The sequence below is a fragment of the Callithrix jacchus genome, chromosome 9 (genome assembly GCF_049354715.1).
Source record: "Callithrix jacchus isolate 240 chromosome 9, calJac240_pri, whole genome shotgun sequence".
In the NCBI taxonomy this organism is placed as follows: domain Eukaryota; kingdom Metazoa; phylum Chordata; class Mammalia; order Primates; family Cebidae; genus Callithrix; species Callithrix jacchus.
The window spans coordinates 46,446,214-46,465,335 of record NC_133510.1 but is presented as its reverse complement, the minus strand read 5'-3'; the positions used below and the strand labels follow the sequence as shown (position 1 = coordinate 46,465,335).

The 19,122-nt window shown below is 38.5% G+C and overlaps 1 protein-coding gene and 2 long non-coding RNA genes across 7 annotated transcripts in view; 1 reads left to right on the top strand and 2 right to left on the bottom strand.

Moving 5' to 3' along the window:
* BCAT1 (branched chain amino acid transaminase 1) overlaps positions 1-19,122 on the bottom strand; it is a 111,552-nt gene that overhangs the window by 8,140 nt on the left and 84,290 nt on the right. For all 4 annotated transcript variants that reach the window (XM_035256067.3, XM_035256066.3, XM_035256068.3 and 1 more), the window contains exons 8-10: positions 16,845-16,930; positions 13,238-13,378; positions 10,075-10,149 (exon numbers count right to left, since the gene is read on the bottom strand). In XM_035256067.3, the coding sequence (XP_035111958.3) occupies positions 10,075-10,149; positions 13,238-13,378; positions 16,845-16,930 (302 nt within the window). The remainder of the gene's footprint in view (positions 1-10,074; positions 10,150-13,237; positions 13,379-16,844; positions 16,931-19,122) is intronic.
* LOC118144184 (uncharacterized) lies at positions 858-18,449 on the top strand. 2 transcript variants are annotated; one of them, XR_013522740.1, is made up of 4 exons: positions 858-933; positions 2,664-3,011; positions 16,109-16,201; positions 16,811-18,449. It is a non-coding gene; the product is annotated as an uncharacterized LOC118144184 (long non-coding RNA). The 2 variants fall into 2 exon arrangements; XR_004728740.3 differs by lacking the exon at positions 16,109-16,201 and adding an exon at positions 6,217-6,402.
* Positions 4,692-6,419, bottom strand: LOC144577891 (uncharacterized). Its single transcript, XR_013522741.1, has 2 exons — positions 6,295-6,419; positions 4,692-6,246 (listed from the first exon to the last, which is right to left on the bottom strand). It is a non-coding gene; the product is annotated as an uncharacterized LOC144577891 (long non-coding RNA).

The window sequence follows — 19,122 nt, the reverse complement described above, 5'->3', positions numbered from 1 at the left end:
AGAAACTGTACACAGAAGGTACCATTATCAGTCCATTTTATGGATGAGAAAACTGAATATTAAGGAGATTGAATAACGTGCTCAAGTTTGCAGTTCACAAATGGAAGCGCCCAGACCCTAACTAAAGTCTCTCTCACGGCAGATCCCACGTTCTTGACCACCACCAAGACTGCTCTCCACGTGTTCAGACAACCATGTATACTTGGAACAGATCTTTCCAACTCAGTGTATCAGGCCACTAAATCTGTCACTGTGAGTTTGCCTAAATCACTCAGACTATGTCTAGTTTCACATGAAATGGCTCTTCGAGTCCTAACATAACTTTAGTTTAAATTAATATAAAACATCAGAATTCTGAACTAGAAACAACATTAATGACCATCTAAAACCTAGGAGATGACTCAAATAAGTGGGGCTCTGGATTTTACTTCTTTACTTCAGAACATTCCTACTTCTTATCCATTTTGTATATTGGAATTCCAGAATAATCTCTTTTGAAGAAAGTTCTGCTGCATAAAAATCAAGTGTAAAGAGCAATGAATTTTAATCCTAGCTTCTCGGCATATAAGGACACTAAGGCTCTAGGTCACCCTTAATTTTGACAAGCCCAGTTCTCTGCTTCTGTCTGATGTTATTTATCCTGTATCCCACTGTACATATGCTGTGTTTCTCTTAAAGACCTCAGAGAGCAGAATCTATCCAAGTGGTAAAAATACTGGCAGCCAAGAATAGGTCTACCTACCACCTTGTAGTTTACATAAAAAGGAGAAGAAAGGAAGCCAAATGACTGTAAGTTTCTTGCATAATCCACACCAGAAAGCATTGCCTACAGACTGTCACCACCCACTATTGACTCTGTTGCTTCATGATGAATGCTGGACGAAACATCTTCAAATTCCACCTGATTTATGTACGGTGTCAACATGACTTAAGGTAAGGGCAAAATATGTGTTTTATTTCCCTTCTTTGGATTCCCATTAATATATTGAACACTTTTGCCATTAATAACAATTGAGTGTCAGTGTTTTGACATTTTAGCAGATCTACAGAACTGTGATTCATGACGACTGTCACTTCATCTTGCATTTCATCAGTTAAAGTAAATTTGCTTTCAATTAGTTGTTTTAGTTTTATAAATGATCAAAAATCAATTTTGATTACAATGACAGTTGTAGGCAACATATCACTCTAGGAAGCCACATAATATGCACTGTTTTACTCCTCTCATTTTGTAATTTATGCTTTTATGTAAAATCATAACATTCTGAGAAGTGCCCAAGAAATGTGATATTATAGGTAATTCATAATGTGTAGAACTAGACATTTAGTAATCAAATTTTTCATTTGGCTGATGGATAATGCAATTTAATTTTTCAAGGGAAAATAATTTTAAGTAGAGATGGCAGATTTAAGCAGAAATAGAAATTATATTATTTCCTTAAGAGTAAGTGTACAGAGAGGGAGGGAAAAGAGAAAGCATGTCTTCACGGACTAGGATGTCATTATACTTTTGTCACTGTCATTACAAAACAACAGGGCAGGCTCACACCTTCAATGTCTGGTAGGCCGGCTGTGAGTCGGTTACTTAGTTTTGTTCACTGGAATCAGAGACGGTGTCAAAGCAACATGGCAAGGCAGGTCGAGCCTGTGGGATGGTATTTGGAGTCCATGTGGAAGACTGGATGAAATGTGCGGAATTTTAATCTTTTGTAAGTTCCAGCTAGAACACTAAACTAAAACATGACTAATGGCAAGTTCATTACCTCACATTCGGGGTACATAAGGCAGATAATTTCATATGGCCTTTGCTAAATGCCTTTTACATTCAACAGAAAGTTCCTGGCAAAACAAAGCACACCCTGCATGTCATGCAGTCACTCTATGCAACACCGACAAAAATATAGTCAGTGCTGCCTACTGGGTAGCAATTTGTCATTCTTGTTCTAAACCCTATTGAAAGGCTGTGCAAAGCTTTGTAATCCTGTAACACATGGAAGAGGGTGTGCTAGAAACAAAAGGGGCTGGGAAGGTGGTCCAGGAACTAAGTCACACCAGGGCAATCTAGAGACGAAGTTTGTATGCACAGAGGACAGCTTAGGACATCAGCAGGGAAAGGGGTGGGGCTTTTAACTTCTTATGTAACTAAGTCATGGAGCTGCTCCATTGAAAACAAGACAAATACAATAACCACCAATAGTCATTTGTGCCTACAAAACTGTAGCCACTAGTGAGAACAAAGATTTTTTAATTCTATCTGGTGACCTGCAATCAATACAGATCCTGCTCCTGTCCCATTAAAGCTGCCCCTTTGCTATGCTCCAGATGTCCATCTCTGGATCTTTGCAATCACTGCTTCCCACTTTATGGAGCCTCTGCAACAGCAATGCTCGTTATTCACACGTGCTTCCCCCGATACTTTAAACCCAGATTCTACCTTTTATTTGATTAGAACAGCAGTGTCAACATGTATCTCATTTTGAAAAAAAATCTAAATCAGGTTCTGTAAGAAATAATTTGGCATTATTCAAGAGCTTCCTCTATCTCTTCTCAGAGCGTGTTAATACACAAGAGCAATACATTTTTTACTGTTTAGCATTTGTTTGGGGGTTCACTTGCCCTTTCATTCCTTCAAGAAACATTACTGCATATGCATTATACCCCAGGCCCTGTGCTGAGCACCGGAGGTATAAAAAGAGAGTGAACAATCCAAACAACCCTAGAGCAGAGACAAGTGTGTGACTCATTACAATGTAGTCTAAAGACCTTATGGGATCACCCACGGCGCTGTGAAACTGGAGGAAGAAGCAGCATTCAAGTGAATGAACGTGTATTTGGACTGAGGGAAGGAAATACTCTTCAAGAGAGATTTAAAAGGTTCCTACAGGGATGGTCATAAAGGATAGCCAAGGCCTTATCCAGGTGAGAAATTTCTAGAGGCACAGCAAAACCTGGAGGCATCAGAGAGCAGAGCACAGGTGCAGAACACAGGACCCCACGTGGCTGAAGCAAAGGTGAGTATGATGGTGAGTAACTGGAACAGTCAGGAGTTTAACGGTAGAGAAAAGAAACATGCCTACAACGTGGAACGTGTTCTCCAAGTTCAAGTTTGGTTAAATATAAACACAGACATGTTTTTCTTTGTTGCTTTAAAAAAAAAAAGAAAAAAGAAACTTTTATTTGAAAAATTCATCTTTTAGGAGGTATTTATAGAGCAATCTAAGACCCAGGGAGTTATGTGGACAAGTAGCTAAACGGGATGAATACTTAACCTCAGAGATTATTACTCATATACGGAAGAACAGAAGTTGAAAAGTCAAATCTGTGGTTATGAGGGAATTTTCCCCTGGGCCAAACTGGCAAGAATCTTGAAGGCTTTTTTCGTGGCTGTTGTTGGCCTCTTCTTCAATTTATCAGAGCACTTTGTAGAAAACATCCATGCAATGCCAAAAGAAATCAGATGTAGAAAATGAGGCAATTCTATGCTTTTTCCTTAATAATTACTGAAATTTATTTTTCTTAGAGAAACAGACAAGCTAGTAGCTTGGCTGACAGTCTCCATTTGCCATCTTGTAAGAGAGTAATTTTGAGACCTTAGGTTCCATGGACACAGGCATGAAATAGCTGAGACGTGTTCTTCGATTTTGAAGGGATGGTCCTTTGTTACTTAACAATTTGTACCACATTTGGTTTGTTTTTAGTTCAGAACCACCGTTTCCACCTGTCCTGTGATTGCATGCCTTTGTTTCTTTGTTCAGTATGAGGTTCTGAACATATAATTTAGCTTTTTGTGTTAACTACCATTATACTTTACTTCCAAGGGTGAAAAAAAAATTATTCATTTCTTATTGGCCATAAGCACTAATTTATAGAGTATATAAAGTTAGAAAGAAAAGTTTTTTTCCCTCTCCCATATTCTGTGGAAAATATATCGTTTACTTTTAAACTGTTTTACATAGTCTCATATTTACACTGAGTATTTCTTCTGTCCTTTTATATCAATGTGCTTCACCCATTTTTTTCAGATGGGGTCTCACTCTGTTGCCCAGGCTGGACTGCAGTGGGGCCATCATGGCTGACTGCAGCCTCAGCCTCCCTAGGCTCAAGGTGTCCTCCCACCTCAGCCTGTAGCTGGGACTACAAATGAGTGATACTATGCCCGACTAACTTTTTTGGGTTTTTTTGCATTTTTTTGTAGAGACGGGGATTCACCATATTGCCAGGGTGATCTTGAACTCCTAGGCTTAAGCAATTTTCACATCTCAGCCTCCCAAAGTGTTGGGGTTACAGGCGTAAGCCACCAATGCCTGGCCACCGTCTTCATTTTTTTGCCCCTTTTCCTTGACTAAACCACCAGCACCTAGAACAGATTCTGCATATGGCTTGCACTCAATACATACATTAAAGAGTTAATCAAAAACATTTTCTTTAGTCACTAACATTCTGATATGGTTTAAATTTGTGTCTATACCCAAATCTCATGTGGAATTATAATCCCCCATATCGGAGGAAGGGTCCTGGTGGCAGGTAACTGGATCATGGGAGTAACCCTTCCCCTTGCTGTTCTCATGATAGCGAGTGAGTTCTCAGGAGATCTGCTTATTCTAAAAAGTGAGTGGCACCTCCCACCCTCACTGTCTTCCTCCTCTTTCCCTCCCTCTCTTCTTTCCTTCCTCCCTCCCTCCCTTCCTTCCTTCCTTCCTTCCTGGAGTGGAGGGCTGTGGCACAATCGTAGCTCACTGCAGCCTCACACTTCTGGCCTAGAGTGATCCTCCTGCCTCAGCCTCCAGAGTAGCTGGAACTATGTGTATGTGCCACCATGCTTAATAATTTTTTTCATTGTTTTGTGAAGACTGGGTCTTACTGCGTTGCCCAGACTGGTCTTGAAGTATGAGCCTCAAGTGATGCTCCTGCATCAGCCCCCCAGAGTTCTGCTATTACAGGAATAAGCCATCATGCCCACCTAAATTCTTTATTTTATACAATCTCCAAGAGATAACCTTGAAATCTCACTTGGTATATTAACTGCTATAGAATGTACAATTTGTTTAAGAAAATACTATAAAATTTGTTCAAGAAAATTTTCCAAAATAGTCTTTCTTTCTTATCACTATGGGCACACTTCTCTGAAACATTTCTAAACTCCTAATTTTTAAAAATTTTAATTAAGATAAAATACACACATATAATTTACTATCTTTACCATTTTTAAGTGTTCAGTTTAATGGTAGTAAATACATTTATATTCTCATTCTTTTCCTTCATCCTCTCCTTCTCACTCCCCTTCTCAGCCTCTGGTAACCTCTAATCTACTCTCTGTCTTCATGGGATCCACTTTTTTAGCACCTGCATGAGAATATATGATATTTACCTTTCAGTCCCTGGCTTATTTCACTTAACAAAATGGTCTCCAGTTCCATATATGTTGCTGCAAATGACAGGATTTCATTCTTTTTATGGTCGAATAGTACTCCATTGTGTGTGTGTGTGTGTGTGTGTGTGTGTGTGTGTGTGTGTGTGTATGCCACATTCTCTTTACCCATTCATCTGTTAATTCCCTATCTTGGCTATTGTAATACTATTTGCAATAAACATGGGAGTGCAGATGTTCTTTATATTGATGTTTTCGCTTTTGGATCTATACCCAGTGGTGGAATTGCTGGGTCACATTGAAGATCTAGTTCTACTTTTAGTTTTTTGAGTAACCTCCATACTGTTCTTCATTAGTGGCTGTACCATATATATGTCAACGAACAATATATGATGGTTCTTTTTCTCCACATCTTCCCAGCATTTGTTATTGCCTGTTTTTTTAATACAAGGCATTTTAACTAGGGTGGGTGGATTTTACATTGTGATTTTGCTTTGCATTTCTCTTATGATTAGTGATGTTAGCATTTTTTCACGTACCTGCTGGCCACTTGTATGTCTTCTTTGGAGAAATGTCCATTCAGCTATTTTATCAATTTTTACTCAGATTTTTTCCTACTGAATTGTTTATTCAGGTCTCATGCCCATTTTAAAACCATATTATTCAAGTTTTACTATAGAGTTGTTTGAGTTCCTTATATATTCTGTTTATTAATCCCTTGTCAGATAGAGAATTAGCAAATATTTTCACCCATTCTTTGGGTAGTCTATCCCCTTTGTTGATTGTTTCCTTTGCTGTGCAGCTTTTCAGCTTGACATAATCCTAACTGCCTATTTTTGCTTTGATAGCCTGTGTTTTTCAGGTCTTACATAAGAAACCTTTGCTGGCCAGAGACGATGGCTCATGCTAGTAATCTCATAAGAAACCTTTGCTGGCCAGAGACGATGGCTCATGCTAGTAATCTCAGCACTTTGGGAGGCTAAGACAGGAGGATCACTTGAGTTCAGGAGCTCGAGACCAGCCTGGGCAAGATGGTGAGACTCCATCTCTACAAGAAATTTTAAAATTAGTGGGGTGTGGTGGCAAGCACCTGTGGTTCTAGCTACAAGAGAAGCCAAGGTGGGAGAATTTTGCACTTCAGCCTGAGTGACAGAATGAGATCTTTGCTCAGATCAATGTCCTGAAACATTTCCTCAGTGTTTTCTTCTTGTAATTTCATAGTTTCAGGTCTAAGATTCAAGTCGTTAATATACATTCATTTGATTTCTGTGTATGGTGAGAGAAAGGAATCTAGTTTCATTCTTCTGCATATAATTATTCCATTTTTCCCAAAACCATTTATTGAAAAGACTGTCTTCCCTGTTATAATTTTGGTAACTTTTTCAAAGATGAGTTGGTTGTAAACACATGGACTTAGGTATCTGGATGCTCTGTTTTGTCCCATTGGTCTACTATGTCTGTTTTTATGTCACTACTATGCTGTTTTGGTTATTATAGTTTTAAAATAAATTTTGAAGTAAGGTAGTGTGATGATTCTAACTTTGTTCTTTTTGCTCAGGACTGCTTTGGCTATTTGGGGTCTTTTGTAGTTCTATATATGTTTTAGGATTTTTTTTCTACTTCTGTAAAGAAAGTCATCAGTATTTTAATAGAGATTGCACTGAATCTGTCAATTGCTTTGGGTAGTATTGTCATTTTAACAATATTAATTCTTCCAATCCATAAACATGGAATATCTTTCCATTTTTGTGTGTTTTCTTCTATTTTTTTAAGTCAGAGTCTCATAGTTTTCCTTGTATAGAGCTCTCATATCTTTGGTTAGATTGATTCCTAGGTATTTTAGACTTTTTGTAGCTATTATAAATGGGATTGCTTTCTTGATTTCTTTTTCAGATTGCTCACTGTTAGCATACATAATTCTATTGATTTTTGTACGTTGATTTTATATCCTGCAAGTTTACTGAATTCATTTTATCAGTTCTACAAGTTTTTTGGGGAGTTTTCAGGTTTTCTAGGTGTAAGATAAAGTCACCTGCTAAGAAAGCTAATTTAACTTCTTCTTTTCCAATTTGGATGCCCTTTATTTCTTTTTCTTGCCTATTTGCCCTGGCCTCTAAACTCCTATTCTGGAAAACGGCTTTCATGTAATCTAGCCAATTACATATTTTTTTTTCTACTTATGTTCTTAATTTGAGCAAAACTGTAATAATTTATTATTTTCAGATTTACTCAATCCTAAAAATATTAAAATGCCTAAGCCATCCATGCAGAAATTTTAATCAACTACTCTTCAAATTACTTTTAATTGTTGCTATGTACAAAGGTAGAAAACAGCTCTGACTAAATTTTATTTCTTCGAATATTAAGATATTCTTTACTTAGTTCAGAGAAAATTGTCATAGAAAACCTTTACTAGAGAGAAGTATGGCAGCTCATTGATTCCAAAACCACAATCAAGGCCAGGTGCAGTAGCTTATACCTGTAATCTCAGCACTTTGGGAGGCCAAGGTGCGCAAATCACTGGAGGCCAGGAGTTTGAGACCAGCCTAGCCATCACGGCAGAACCTCGACTCTATTAAAAATACAAAAATTAGCCAGGCATGGTGGTACACACCTGTAATCCCAGTTACACGGGAGGCTGAGGCACGAGAATCACTTGAACCCAGGAGGCAAGGGTTGCAGCGAGTTGAGATTGTGCCGCCGCAGCCTGCCTGGGTAACAAAGTAAAATTTTGTCCAAAAAAAACAAACAGAAACAAAAACAAACAATCATTCTTTCTTTTTAATACTATAAATTTGGCAGAAAACTTGCTGAGTAAGTCTCTTTTAAAACTGTCTTTTATACTCTCTTTTAAATTTTTATTTTTAATTTATTTACATTTTTTTAGAAGCAGGTTCTCACTGTGTTGCCTAGGCTGGTCTTGAACACCTGGCCTCAAGCGATCCTCCTGCCTCAGCCTCCCAAAGTGTTGGGATGACAGGTGTGAGCCCCTGCACCCAGCCAGGAATGCCATTTTTATCCCTATGCAAGTACTTCCATTGCTCTTTTGAAGCTTGTTGCATTCTCAACCAACTTTAAATTTTGCTTAGTTTCATGACTCAGTACTGTCTGACATCACTCAAATGATCGAATTTTATTTTACTTTTCAATATGTCTCAGACCCTCTTAGATAGTTTTACTAACTGACAAGCATGGTAACTGGGTTCCACAAAATCCTCCAACTTGTGAAATGCTTGCAAATTACAGAACAATCTCTTTTCCAAGTAGCCCAGCGTTGTCTGGTATTTGGTATGCCTACTTAAACTGCCTGATGAGACGTTACTGTAGGTTGTTGCTCAGAAAAAAAATAGGCAAAACCAAGTTAGCAGCATAAAAAAATAGATGTGTGTACCATTTGATCCCAGAGATTTATCCTTAGGAAATAATCAAGGATGTACTGTTCATAATAGTGAAAAATAATTGCCAACAACATAAATGTTCAATAATACAATTTCTTTAAAAAATTATGGTACATCAATATAATGGAATTCAATTAAACTTTATAAATGCCATTCGAGAAAACTATTGCTATAAAACAGCAAAGCGTTTATTAAGTGAAAAAACATGTAACAAAATTAAATACAATATAATACCATTTGTTAGAAAAAAATAACTAAAAGTATACTGGCTGGGCATGGTGGCTCACAGCTGTAATCCCAGAACTTTGGGAAGCCAAGATGGGTGGATCACCACTGAGGTCAGGAGTTCGAGACCAGCCTGGCCAATATGGCAAAACCCCATATATATTAAAAATACAAAAATTAGCTGAGAATGGTGGCAAGAGACCTGTAATCCCAGTTACTCGGGAGGCTGAGACAGGAGAATTGCTTGAACCCGGGAGTCAGAGGTTGCAGTGAGCTGAGATCACACCACTGCACACCAGCCTGGGTGACAGAGTAAGACTCTGTCTCAAAAATAAATGAATAAACAAATAAAATGCTTACAAAATAATGAAGTTTAAGACATCAAAAATTGGCCAGGTGTGGTGGCTTGTGCGTGTAATACCAGCACTTTGCGAGGCTGAGGTGGGTGGATCACCTGAGGTCAGGAGTTCGAGACCATCCTGGCCAACATGGTGAAACCATGTCTCTACTAAAAATACAAAAATTAGTGGGATGTTGTGGCCCATGCCTATAATCCCAGCTACTAGTGAGGCTGAGGCAGGAGAATTGCTTGAACCTGAGAGGCAGATGTTGCAGTGAGCCAATATCGTGCCATTGCACTCCAGCCTGGGCAACAAGAGTGAAACGCCATCTCAAAAAAAAAAAATCAAAAATTAAGAGTGATTATATCTCAGTGTTTGAATCATATGCACTGTAATTTTCTTCCTTTAGTTTCTTCTACTTTCAAGTTTTTTCTTCCTTTATTTTTAAAAACAGATATATGTTATACTTCTTGAGATTTTTAGATGTTATCAAAATTTACTTATATTTTTTAATGTTAAGTAATGTAGTCCTGAACAATATTTTCTTTCTTTTTTAAAAACATATATCCTCTTTCCCATTTCTGTTTTGCTCATGCCCACATACAGTGTTGGGAATATCTTCCTTAAATTTAACTTATTGATCTCAACTTATAATATTTACTCTTTTTCATTGCAACACAATTTAGTTGTAAGCTCTGACAGAAATAAGGTGAAAGAAAAGAATAGAAAAGAAAACCTTTACCTGGATATCAGTTAATTTGCTCAAGATACGGCTTGCCAGCTTAGGACCGTTCTCCATAGTTGGAATGTGTATTGTCTACAGAATAAAGGGAAACAAGATAACTTGAGGGTATTCATGTATACAGTAATAACAGGTAAGACACTCAGTGATTCTTCTGCGCTAAGGCAATTCCACTGAAGTTAAGGAATAGCACTAAAACCTACTGACTGCATGCTAGCTCCTCATGCCAAAGGCTTTTGTATTCTAAATTTGAACAAAAACTAGCCTATGATAGGTTGTACATTGCCTATCAATTAATTTTAGGGCATAAATGGTTTGTATACCAATCTTCAGGATCATTTGAAGAACCAAGGGGAAGCTACAGGTACTGAAAATAGCAGCTACACTTAAAGAACCCTACCTCTTCCAAGATTCTGAGAATCTATAAGGATGAATGACTGTCTTCTACATGTTAACCCTTTGGCAGGAATGGGAAATCAAAGATATTTTGCCACAATCTAATGCAAGTGATTCTGGGAGCATAAATTAAAGCAAGTCTAGGCCTTCATACCTGCCTCTGGCCCAAGCTAAACTTCCAGGGGCCACTACCTCCATAATACTGGACAGCATGATTAAATGCATGGCTGAAAGAGATTTCATGCTTCTAACTTGTATCTGAGTCATGTCTACTCATGCCTTGCTGGCTTGCAGGTTTTGATAGTTTGATTTTAGGAGACAGTCTGTGCTCTCGAATACTTTTCATATTATGCCCTTTAGTATAATAGGATAATTAGATATATTTTTGGCTGTAAACACTCCCTAAACCAGGACCATTAAAATTATGCTAAACTTTATAAATTTCTTATTTCTAGAAGTGAAATAATAATTAAACTTAAAAAAGAACTGGCCTAATGACACCTTCATTAATGGATTGATCACATTACCTCAATGCTACCATAGTAAGATACTAAACGGTAGCATTATTATCAATGTAAGTACTCATATAAAACAGAATAATTCTTCTACCATGAAACCGTCAATATGTAGATGGAATTATGTCAGGAGCAATCCCCTAAAAGCAAGTTCTTCAACAAATGAGGCAGCCACCAAGTTATAAAGCCACCTTTAGGTCAGAGGAGTTGAGGAAAACTCCGATTAGCTGAGGGAAAATAACTATAAAGTAAAATTTGAAAACCAGTAGAATTTGTGTTTACGGTTGACATTTGAACAACATGGGTCTGAACTACACAAGTTCACTTAGACATGGACTTTCTTCTGCCTCTACCATTCCTAAGACAGCAAGACCAATCCCTCCTCCTCCTCCTCAGCCTACCCAATAAGATGGACAAAGATGGTGAAGACCTTTATGATAATCCACTTCCTCTTAATAAATAGTAAATATATTTTTTTCTTCCCCACGATTTTCTTAACTTACTTTATTGTAAGAATACATATATAACATATACAACATACAAAATATGTGCCAATCGACTGTTTTTGTTATTGATAAGGCTTCTGATCAACAGTAGGCTACTAGCAGTTAAGTTTTTGGAGAGTCAAAAGTTATATGCCGGCCAGGTGTGGTGGCTCATGCCTGTAATCCCAGCACTTTGGGAGGCCAAGGCAGGTGGATCACTGGAACTTAACACCTTGAAACCCTATCTCTACAAAGAGTACTACAATTAGCAGGTCATGGTGGTGCACACCAGCTACTTTGTTGGCTGAGGTGGAAGGATTGCTTGAGCTTGGGAGGCGGAGATTGCAGTGAGCCAAGATTGTGCCCCTGCACTCCAGCATGGTTGACAAAGACCCTGTCTAAAAAAAAAAAAAAATTAATATGTGGATTTTTCAACTGCATAGGGGTTGACACCCCTAACCCCTGTGTTATTCAAGGATCCACTGTAACATGAGTAACTTAAGCCAGTTCACATTATAAAGGCAATGCTTGCATGCCTTTAAGTTACAAAGTTAGATGCCAATGTTAATCCTAAGTATTGGAGCTTTTTTATAAAGAGGAAAGCACAACAATTGACAAGAAAACAAAAGTATGACACATATCAAATCAGACTAATTTACTAAGAGGAAAACATTTCTTCCTACCAAATCCTTGAATTCCTTTTGTAAGATTTTAGTAAATGCACCAGGTTTGCCAATGAATAATTCTTGTACAGTGGTCTATTCATTATTAACAATAACAGCATTAATAGTAATAAATCGAGGAATTGACCATTCAAATGCATTTTCCATAATTATTTGCCATTCCTAATCCAATAGTTTGGAAGTACTTTCGGTAACCAGAAACTGAAATGTAACTAGCTATCGAGCCTCCCTTAGTGTGCTGGTAGGAGGAAGAGAGAAGAAAAGAAGACTAGCGGCATAACTCCAATCCCTACATTTAGGTAAGACAGATCTTACACCTGTCCAAGGACAAAACTCACTTCCTGCCATGTTTGAGCTTACATGAAATCACTGGAAACATAGTAGAAATATGCTAATTCAGTCTCATCGGGATACAGTGTCCCAGTTATTTTTTTTAATGCCAAGTTTAGAAAAAAAAAATCTAGCAGGGTGCAATGGTGCACTCCTATAGTCCCAGCAACTCAGGAGGCTGAAGCACAAGGATTGCTTGACCCCAGGAGTTTGAGGCTGCAGTGAGCTATGATCACACCTGTCGATAGCCACTGCACTCCATTCTGGGCAACATAGCAAGACCCCATCTCTAGCTGGAAACCACCATGCTCAGCAAACTGACACAAGAACAGAAAACCAAGCACCACATGTTCTCACTCATAAGTGGTTATTCAACAATGAGAACACATGGACAGGACACAGGAAGGGGAACTTCATCCAATGGGGCCTGCTGGGCTGTAGCGGGGTAGGGGACTAGGAGAGTGATAGTGGAGGAATAGCATTAGGAGAAATACCTAATGTAGATGACGGGGTGATTAATACAGCAAACCACCATGGCACATGTATACCTATGTAACAAACCTGCACATTCTGCACATGTATAACAGAATTTAAAGTATATTAATACTAATAATAAAAAGAAAAAAAATAAAATAAAGAAAAACAAGAATGACAAAACTTTTGCATCTTAGGTCTGGGTCCAAATACAATTTTATCCACACACTTAAATTAATGTAATTGGAAATGATAGGTAGGGAGGAAATACTTGTCGTACCTCGCCTTTGTACAGTATGTCAGAAACTGGGCAAACAACACAGGCTGTACCAGAGCCAAACATCTCCCTCACTCTGTTCCCCTCCAGGGCGGTTGTCAAATCATCCATGGTGAGATATCTCTCTGACACTTTAAAGTCACCCTGCATGGAATATAAAAAATAACACGCATATTTTAAAGGACAAGGCATGCCAAACAATTGCAATACTTATTGTTCTGCTTAACATTCTGATTGCAGTTAGCTAAGGTCATAATCATCCTTCACTGGAAAGCTGGAAGGGGTACACCATCTTACTGGTGAACACACAGAGGTGTTAGGCACCTGCTTCAAGGTCACAGATTTACATATGAGATTATCATAATATAAAATAGAAGACTGTCACCATAAGACACATGGTATACTTTAACATACGCCTTCTTTTTTGCCTTCTTATTTGTTAACTTGTTAAGTCTCACAAAACTGATACATCTCGAGTGTTGCCTGATGCGTGCTCCATGTTAACAGTGTCTTAGGCTGGGCATGGTGGCTCATGCCTGTAATCCCAGTGTTTTGGGAGGCTGGGGCAGGTGGATTACTTGAGGTCAGGAGTTTGAGATCTGCGTGGCCAATGTGGTGAAACCCGGTCTCTACTAAAAATACAAAAATTAGCCAGGCATGGTGGCCGGTGCCTGTAATCCCAGACACTCCGGAGGCTGAGGCAGGAGAATCATTTGAACCTAGGAGGCAGAGTTTGCAGTGAACCGAGATTATGCCACTGAACTCCAGCCTGGGTGACAGAGTAAGACTTCATCTCAAAAAAACAAAACCCCAAAACACAGTGTCTTAAACCCGACTTTACCATAAAGGAGAACAATATATTATATAATATTAATAATTACAGCTACCATTTATCAAGTACCCATTATTATGCCAAGTTCTGTAATTCTAAGGGTAAGTACTATCGTCCCCATTTTACAGATGAGGAAACTAAGGTTCAAGAAGGTTGATGGGCATCTCCAAAGCCACAAACGAAATAAATGACAGAAACTCAATTTGAACCCAGGTCTGATCTGATTGGCTCCAAATTTGGTACTCTTTCTACCTTTGTCTTTTTTGGGGAGGACAAGGTCTTGCCCTGTCACCCAGGCTGGAATGCAGTGGCATAATCTTGGCTCACTGAAGCCTCGACCTCCCAAGTCCAAGTGATCCTCCTGTCTCAGCCTCATGAGCAGCTGGGACCACAGGTGTGTGCCACCATGCCCAACTAGGTTTTATTTTTTATTTTTTATTTGGTAGAGGTGGGGGTCTCCCTGTGTTGCCCAGTTTGGGCTCATGGAATCTTCCCACCTCAGCATCCTGAAGTGCTGAGATTACAGTTGTGAGTGACCATGCATGGCTTACCTATGTCTTTTATGGAATAAAGAACAGACTGAGTTCAAATACCTGAAATACTCACTATTTTTAAACATTGAATGTATATTTGGACTTGGTTTGAGCAATTGTATTGTATGCAGTGTTTTTCCTAATATTACTACAGTTGACTTTACAGTGACGATTCTCTTCCCTCTCTTTCAGTATCACATTCAGTTGATTTTCATCGTGTTATTAGTGGTATAACCTCATTGACTTCTGCCAAAGTGCTTGAATGTTTCTTTGCTCAAAAATAGGAAATGGGGGAAAAATCCTGATCTTTTTAAGCTATCTGTTTAATAGTCATTCTTTAATCTGTTTAATTCTCATTCTTTTATCTCAGTGGTTCAAGTTCAAAGTTTGTCAACATGTTATTTGAATAAAGGGCAACAAAAAAGATGGGTTTTAAAAATTAAGATGAGTATTTTTTAAAATCTATAAACCCACAAGAGATAAAAATGGAAATCAAATATCTTGGCAATTTTCAAAGTATTTTGAAAATATTCAAAATATTTGAATATTTAAAAGAAGAACTCATCATGCTGTAAGTAGATTTGGAAGGGCAGGAAAATATGTCTGCAATAGAGATACAGCTCTTTGAAAGTTTCGATTTCCCTCAGACTGCAATTGCAATGCTGTTCAAAGGTAAATAAACTGCAGAAAATCAGCCAACTTAATTGAAAACAAGCTGAGTTCTGTGTCCTGAAAAAGAAAAGAAAACTCTTTTGTAAATAAGCAGAATTGTTTTTACTCTGCTCACTCTTACTTATCTTTGGACAACTTCCCTCTTTCTGGCAAGTAGTGGTGACCCCCCGCATGCCTCTTGGCATTTCATGTCTCATGTTTTAAAATAGCTTCTAAAACAAATTACAGCTATGAAGTCAAGAAAAAATTTCCTCCATAATAAGCTATTTTTCATGCTAGCAAATCATTAGTGTGGGAAAGTATTTCCACTTGCAACTTGTCATCAAATCTTCTGTACTTGGTTGATATTTTTCTTTAATAAAACAAAAATTACTGAGCTTCGAAAATATCTTTCCAATTGCAAACATATTTAGGACAGGGCAAGCTGTTTGAAATTATACCAACAGTTTGCAAATGTCATGCCCAATGTGTCAGCCAGCATGTAGCAGTTGGGTCTTGTCTACTTCAGGGTTTTGTAGAATTATTTATAGCACATTTCATCTATTTTCAAAGTCTTTTCCAGAGAAACCATGCTAGTATGCGCCTAGATAACGCGTATGTTTCTAAACATTTGTCTTCTTAGCACTAGTACTCTTTGACCACAGTAAGCTCAAAGCCTTGTCGTGTTCTTTGGAGACCATTTTAACACTTGAGTCAACAGTTCCATCAAGAACCTCTACCAGACACCCAATTCATTCAATAATTTGTCTTGAATACATTATGTCATTTCTAAATGACATATGGACATTATGTCATGTCCAGCTAATTTTTTTGATTTTTTTTTGTTTTTTTTTTTAGAATCAAGGTCTCATTATGTTGCCCAGGCTGGTCTCGAATTCCTGGGCTCAAGTGATCCTCCTGCCTTGGCCTCCCAAACTGCTGGAATTACAGGTGTGAACCACTGCACCACATCCACTCCACCAAGTAGTTTCATATACTTGCCTGTGTCACAATTTGAAAGTCTACTTAAAACAACCTTACATTTGCTTGCATGTTCTGATTTTAAAATAGTCATGTATATGAATTTTGGAGGGATGGGGGTAGGACAGAGAGAAAAAGAAGGCAGCCAAACCAATAATATAATGTTAGTAAACATTTATATCTCAGTGAAATTATTTCATTTCTCTGACAAGCACGGTTACACTAGTATAAATAAAGAAAAGGAAGAAGTATCATTGCCATTTGGAAGCAACACGAACTTGAGAAGTGAAGGACTGGCTGGATGGAAGCACAACAAGTATGAACCAGACAAAAGTTGGTAGGAGATACCTGGTAGATTGAGACCTCTACTAGAATACTTCTCCATTACCACATCTTGCTAAACTGGTTTCCCTCTGCCCTCCCTATCAACAATACTTATTTAAATAGTCTTGCCAAGAAAGCCCTTCTAGAATACTTTTCATTCACATTACAATTGAAAGATTAGATAACATTGGTTGGAACCACAGGATATGATTTCAACACTGGGCTGGGCTTATTTTAGTTGTTTTTTTGTTTCAGGCTTATAAAAGTTGTTCATATCAAAGGCACCCACCCACTGATGTGCCAGGTCCAGAATGCACTGCCGTGTCACTCCTGGAAGAATGATGCCATCTAGCGGAGGAGTTGCCAGTTCTTCTTCTGTCAATCAGAAATTGGGATATTTTCAAACTTTCACTATATTAGGCATGCTTTATTATCAACAGCCATTCTTTGAAAACCATTATAATTTTGCTAGTAACAAACATAAAGAAAATGTTACTGTTCTGCATGGTCAAAGTTCCCAAATCTCCCAAATCACATTTCAGGTAGACTCATCAAAAAAAGAAAGAAAGAAAGAAAGAAAGCCACTTAGCTAATCATCTTCAGTTTACCCTTAACCAGTAAAATAATGAGACGGTTTCCCACCAACAAACAGTAAGAGTTATTGCATGGTCTTAAGAGGACCAATCTGAAGTGAAATTTTACCTTAGCAGATGAAAGGTGGTTAGTAATTAGAATAATGTAGATAGGATCTTATTCAAAAAAACTGGTCATTACCAAACCTTCTAAGAATGCTATGGAGGAGGCTGTTGCCATGAAGTGTACATGCCTACTCAGTCTGGTCACTGCTTCCATGCTCCCCTTTGAGAGTCCACTTTTTTTTTTTTTTTAAGATGGAGTTTCATTCTTGTTGTCCAGGCTGGGGCGCAGTGGCCCGATCTCAGCTCACAGCAACCTCTGCCTCCCAGGTTCAAGCAATTCTCCTGCCTCAGACTCCCAAGTAACTGGGATTACAGGCATGCACCACCACGCCCAGCTAATTTTTGTATTTTTAGTAGAGACAGGGTTTCACTATGTTGGCCAGGCTGTTCTCAAACTCCGGACCTCAGATGATCCACCCACCTCAGCCTCCCAAAGTGCTGGGATTACAGGCATGAGCCACTGTGCCCAGCCTGAGAGTCTGCCTTCGGTGGTTTTCAAAGCATCAGCATCAAGTATATGGAGATGCTGCCTTCCCACTCTGAGATTCAAATGTAATGGGCTCAGAGTGAGCTCAAGCATGCATACAGCTAAGAAAGAAGACATTTAAAACCAAAACTCCAAGGCTGAGCTACTGGTCTACTGTGAGATGACTGCAGGCATCCCTAACTACTGCGAGGTCTAGTGGGACAACTGTTCACAGGCATCATGTGTGGTCTATCAGCTGCACAACTCTCTTTACAGTACCCTGTGGCACTCAGCATCTCCCTCTCCTCTCCACCTCTGACACCCAGGAGTCTGAATCTAGTGAATCTTGACACTGAAGCCACCACCCTCTTTCTCAATACACAGTGGCTCTAGGCTCACCTGCTCCACTGGGGTTACATCTGACATGCCCAACGATCAAGCTCTATCTGAAATACCAAACTCATCTTCATCCTTCTATCCCCAGAACTGGGCATTGTGCCTGGCCCAGAGTATATATAATAAATGCTTTTGAATAAAAAATAAATGAATAAGTTATCTTTGTTAAGATACAGCAGTATGGCTTTTTTGAATTTTGTTTCTGAAAATCATCTGCTGAAAATTGCTTTCTGGAAAGGAGAAAATTTGTTCTTGGCAATGTTCTTAGGGCTACTCTTTGTCGTGTTTAGAAGTGTTGATGATCTCAAAATAAACATGTGTTTTGCAATAGCTAGCTAACTAGACACATAAATGTACGGATCTATTTGTGTGCGCACACACACACATTTCCAGTGCCCCCAAACTGGACCTTTCCTAAAGCTTGCTGAGTTCTGAGATGACATCACGTTAAATGAAAACAGCAGCCCCGCATGGGCAAGTGCTGTTTTGTGAAATATATTTAACACCCATATCTGTAACCACTAGCCTGAGGTCAAGGAACAGAACATCTGCTTCTCTGGTTGCCAGACAGAGATGATGACATGACAACATTTGGGTGAGAAATATTCATTTTCCTCTGCAACCACAAACATACTTACAAGAGCCAGAACTCACTCCAGATTGCCCAACATGAGGAAAACACAACCTACAAATGCAGCTTGTTTTTGACAAAGAAATCATTTTTAGGAGATGGGGAATTTAGAAGCAATAACAGCAGGATTCATCTGTGACTTCCCAAAGTCAAACACTAATGGAAACCAGGAAAGCAGGTCTGTGTAAGTGCCCTAAATACCATCAGCACAATTAGCCATTTATTCTACAAATACATATTGAGTGCTGTTTACTGTTTTAAGCTCTATGAATAGAGCAGTGAACAAAAATGACATAACTCCCTGCTTACTTTCTAATAGGCACACGTAAACATTTATTGTGTTGACAGTATGTTAGACTATGGAAGGAGAAAAAAA